This window comes from Arachis stenosperma, chromosome 8 (genome assembly GCF_014773155.1).
Source record: "Arachis stenosperma cultivar V10309 chromosome 8, arast.V10309.gnm1.PFL2, whole genome shotgun sequence".
Classification (NCBI taxonomy): Eukaryota; Viridiplantae; Streptophyta; class Magnoliopsida; order Fabales; family Fabaceae; genus Arachis; species Arachis stenosperma.
Window position 1 is genome coordinate 17,310,361 of NC_080384.1, and position 5,235 is coordinate 17,315,595.

The 5,235-nt window shown below is 31.7% G+C and overlaps 1 protein-coding gene across 1 annotated transcript; it reads left to right on the forward strand.

Moving 5' to 3' along the window:
* On the forward strand, positions 1-2,756 carry LOC130945489 (uncharacterized mitochondrial protein AtMg00810-like). The gene is made up of 3 exons (XM_057874200.1): positions 1-89; positions 173-968; positions 2,502-2,756. The coding sequence occupies exons 1-3, from the start codon at positions 1-3 to the stop codon at positions 2,754-2,756; spliced, it is 1,140 nt and encodes a 379-aa protein (XP_057730183.1).
* The last annotated feature ends 2,479 nt before the right edge of the window (positions 2,757-5,235 follow it).

Consider the following 5,235-nt stretch of genomic DNA (forward strand, 5'->3'; position numbering starts at 1 on the left):
ATGGATGTGAAGAATGCATTTCTTAATGGTGATTTGAAAAAGAAAGTCTATATGAAACTACCCCAGGATATTCTTGTCCTTCTAATAAGGTTTGTCTCATTCGCAAGGCACTTTATGGACTTAAGCAAGCTCCTCGTGAATGGTTTGACAAGTTCAGCACTACCATATGCAGTCTTGGTTTTACTTCTAACCCTCATGAGAATGCCATCTTCATTCGTAAAAGCGAACGTGTTCTTCTACTTTTGTATGTTGATGACATGATCATTACTGGGGATGATGTTGATGGTATCTCTGATCTCAAGGCCTCACTTCACCGTACCTTTGAGATGAAAGATCTTGGTTCTCTCAGCTATTTTCTTGGTCTCGAGGTCATCTCCACCAATGATGGCATCTATCTCTCTCAGGCTAAGTATGCTTCAGATCTTCTTGCTCGCACTGGGATTACAGATAGTCGCACTGAGTCTACTCCTCTTGAGCCTAATGTTCGATTTACCCCTATAGATGGCACTGTTTTGGATAATCTGACTCTCTATCGACAGTTAGTTGGCGGTCTCATCTACTTGAGTGTCACCCGACCAGACATCGCCTATCCAGTTCATGTACTTAGCCAGTTCTTGTCAGCTCCTCGTACTACTCATTATGCGGCAGTTCTTCGCATTTTTCGCTACATCAAAGGCACTCTATTTCATGGCCTTTATTTTTCTGCCCATTCCTCTTTGTCTTTTCAGGCTTACTCCGATGCTGATTGGGCTAGTGATCCCACTGATCGTCGTTCTACTACTGGTTACTGTTTGTTTCTTGGCGACGCTCTCATTTCTTGGCGTGCTAAGAAGCAAACGTTCACTGCTCACTCAAGCACAGAAGCTGAGTACCGTGCCCTCGCTGACACCACTACTGAAGTTATCTCGGTTCGTTGGCTTCTCGAAGATCTGGGTGCTCCTCAGTCATTGATGATTGGATTTTTGATGGTATAGAATTTCACTAATGAAATCTCGTTGTAAAGTATAGTTTCTAAGCCAAACAATAATCCTTTCATACAAAAAGTTGTTTGTCACTAGTACAAACCCCTAAAATTTATAAACCGAAGTATTCAAACCTCGGGTCGTTCTCCCTAGGATTTACAATAAAGTGTCTTGTTATTGGTTGTGAGTTATTTTGGGGTTTTTGAGATTATAGACAAGAATTATAAACGACAAAGGAAATAAACTAACAACTAACAAAGCTCTTGGCAAGATATGAGAACTAGAAGTCCTATCCTAGTTATCCTTCTCAATTGTGATGAGAATTGTGTATTGCTCCCACTTAGTTAACCTCTAACCAATGAGGAAAGTCAAGTGGATGAATCAATTTGATTCCTCAAGTCCTAATCAACCCCTAAGGAAAAGACTAGCTTTAGAGGCATTCAAATCAATTAGCAACTTCTAATTATCAACCAACAAAAGAATTAGATAACTCAAGAGTCACTAATTACTCTATCTAGGCCAAGAGGAACAAAACCTACACTAAAATCCAACCAAGCATTTCATCAAACACTTGGAAGGCACAAAAGAAAAGCATAGTAAATTGACAACAAGAATGAAATCTAACAACAATTATTGAAAGGAATTAACAACAACAATTAAAAGAAACACATTTATTATGAATTACCTTTATTGAATTGAAAGAGAGTAGAAGGAACAAAAGTAGATCTACAACAAAACACAAGAACAACATAAAGGAAATTGCAACAAAAGAATAGAAGAAGAATGAATGTAACAACAAGGAATTGAGAAGATAGAAGTAGAAGAAGATGAATTAAAATCTAGATCTAAGAACTAAATCTAATCCTAATCCTAATCCTAGAGAGAAGTGAGAGCTTCTCTCTCTAGAAACTACTTCTAAAACTAAACTATGACTAATGGTAACTAACATGTGTTTCCCTCTTTATTTCTTGGGTTAAATAGCATCAGAAATGAGTTGGATTGGGCCCACAAGGCTTTAGAATTCGCTGGCCACGTTTTGCTTTAAGTGAACCAGGTGGCAGCAACAGCGCGTGCGCGTACTTTGCGCGTGCGCGCCACCATATGTGTAGCAACTATGGCAAATCTTATATTGTTTCGAAGCCCCAGATGTTAGCTTTCCAACCCAACTAGAACCGCATCATTTGGACCTTTGTAGCTCAAGTTATGGTCATTTAAGTGCGAAGAGGTCGGCTTGACAGCTTTCCGGTTCTTTCATTTCTTCATGAGTTCTCAAACTTTTCATGCTTTCTTTCTTCATTCCCTTGATCCAATCTTTGCCTCCTAAACCTTAAATCACTTAACAAACATATCAAGTCATCTAATGGAATCAAGGTGAATTAAATTTAACTATTTTAAGACCTAAAAAGCATGTTTTCACTCTTAAGCACAATTAAAGGAGAAGTTATAAAATCATGCTATTTCATTGAATAAACGTGGGTAAAGGTCATCAAAATACTCTAAATTCAATACAAGATAAACCGTCAAATTGGGGTTTATCAGTCATCTCCTACTGATGTTTTTTGTGATAACCGCAGTGCTATTCAGATTGCTCATAATGATGTGTTTCGTGAACGCACCAAACACATTGAGATTAATTGTCACTTTGTTCCGCAACGTATCCTTATTGATGTTGTTCATCTTATTACTGTTGGAACACAAGATCAGACTGCTGATATCTTCACAAAAGCTCATCACCCGACTCGTTTTCGGACTTTGTTATCCAAACTTAAGTTGGTATCCTTAGCTCCCACTTGAGTTTGAGAGGGGATGTTAGAGAATCATTAGAATCAATTTTAGATCAATTAGTATCGTCTATATTTATATAGTATATCTGTATATTAATTGTAGGATTCTATGCCTTTATTACTCTGATTCATTTAGCACCTATAAATATCCCTTGTACATTGTACCTTTCAACACACTGAATAATACACTTTTCAGATTACTCTCTCAGTCTCTTGTTTCTAACATACAAAATCGTTCTTAAGATTTAACTTGGTTTTAAATTCGTCTCTAAAATTTAACTTGGTTTTAAATTTTTGGCGGTAAAAACAGAGACAAAGGTGAATTGTGGACAGCTTTTTCTTCTTTTTTTTCTTTCCTCTTCTTCTTTCCTCCTCCTTTTGCAGGAGTAGAAACACTCTTTTTCTTATTTTTCTTTTTTTTTTATATTTTATATTTTTTTATTATGAGTAATTTGGTCCAAAATTATAAAATTTAAGTAAAAAGAACAATTTTAAAACTTAATTTTAAATCTTAGAGATAATTTCATATAAAAAAAAGTTAAAACAAAAAAAAATTTCAATTTATATTTTAAAAACCAAAATCATACTTAACCCTTCTATTTAATACTAAATGGGTAACGCATACATACATACATATATTAAAAAATAATTTTCTGTTTATATATGTTGTTATTATATACGCGTGGAAGCCATGCACGTCTTCTATATGTAGTGCATGTGAATTGGTATTGGATTCGATAGAATTAGAATTCCAATGTCATGTGCTTCGTAGATTGTCCAAGAATCTTAGCTTGTGGATCTTCCTGAGTTGGAAAAAGTGAAAATCTTTGGTGAAGTTTTTCAGTTTTATTCCTTATGAATCAAAGTTTTCTTTTTCTTTTTCTTTTTCTTTTGGATGGATGATATATTATATATCGTTTTTAGAAAAGTTTGGTGAATAATATTATAAATCAAAGTTTTATATGAATTTAGTTTTGATGATGAGTTGAGAATATAAAATATTTTATATAATTATTTAATTAATTTTTTTAAATAATTATTTAGACAATTAAATTATTTTTATTAATACAACATTATATAATTAAATACACATATAAAATAATTTTATACCGATAATACATCAAATTAATTTCATATATATTAAGCTAATATTTAATTTTTAATACATATATTATGTTGAGAAGAACAAAGTTGAACTAACCATGCACATACACTTCCAAAATATATTAGTAGATTGTTTTAATTTTTATTAGAATAATTAATTAATAATTTACTCTCTAAAAGATATGACCTCATCAATTTTATTTTATTATTTGTGTCTGTATCATTTAAAAATATTAACATTATCCACTTTAATTACATTTTTAGTATCCGTGAAATAAAAAAAAATAAAAATAAAAAGGCTATTTGAACTTTGGACTTCTTCAAGTGTCCGTGCATGATTAATTTATTACAAAGATGTTTCTTCAAATGATTAAATATTTTAATTGACAGATAGTAATATATAATTAATTTTAATAAATCACCATCAGTTTTTCTTTTTGACACGTAGCGGCTACACAGTTTTCTTTCCATAAATGGAAAGAAGCAAAGGAAGAGAGAGTAGTCCCACCTTTAAATAATAGGGCCTGGCCTTTTTTTAATTATTATTATTATTATTATTATTAATTTAAAATGAAAAGAAAATGTGGACCAAGAAGAGTAGAAGACAGAGTAATGCCACCTATGACGTGCGTTTTTGTCGGATTGAGCTGCTAAATTTGGAAGATGTTCTTTCAACAAAAATAAACAAGTTGAAAAGAAATATGCAAATGAAATTTGAAACCTGAAACCATACTCATCAAATATTCAATATTAATGGCGGTGTGATCATACTTTGACAGAGTATTAGATTCTACCAGATAAAATCCAATAGCGTTCACATTAGACAATTGACATGCATGCATCTTCCTACCAACTCTCCTCCGCAACTAATTTGAGGTGGTCGAATAGTCAGTTTTGCTCGCTTATTTAAATAAGTATTAGAAAATTCGAATCTTGTCTTAAAGATTGTATTTGTTTTTAGAAAAAAGACACTGAAATAAAGATACGAAAACACAAAATCGTATTTTATAGATAAAATATTGATAAACACATTGTATTTAAAGATATTGAATTAGTATATTTTGTATTCATTCTAATAAGAAAGACACAGAGACACTAATAAAAAACACAACTTATTTTTTATTTTTTCTTTTATTATTCTTGTTATTTTTTATAATAATATTTTTTATTATTATATTTTTCTTCTCAATTTTTTTAAATAAAAAAATAAATTAAATTAAATTTTCATAATTTGTTCTAGTTTATTACCAAACAGAATATAAGAACACAAAATTTTATATCTCTGTCCTTTGTGTCTTATTCTCAGTGTTTTATTTTATCTTCTTCTCATAAATAAACGCAGCCAAATAGAACTCAGTTCTACAACAAATTAATCTTTAACCAAT

Excerpts from the sequence above, each read along its gene's own strand:
- LOC130945489 (XM_057874200.1), top strand. The coding sequence starts at position 1 with ATGGATGTGAAGAATGCATTTCTTAATGGTGATTTGAAAAAGAAAGTC. Across the intron at positions 90-172 it reads ATTCTTGTCCTTCTAATAAG|TCTTGGTTTTACTTCTAACC; the intron begins GTTTGTCTCATT and ends TACCATATGCAG. Across the intron at positions 969-2,501 it reads TGATGATTGGATTTTTGATG|TCATCTCCTACTGATGTTTT; the intron begins GTATAGAATTTC and ends GGGGTTTATCAG.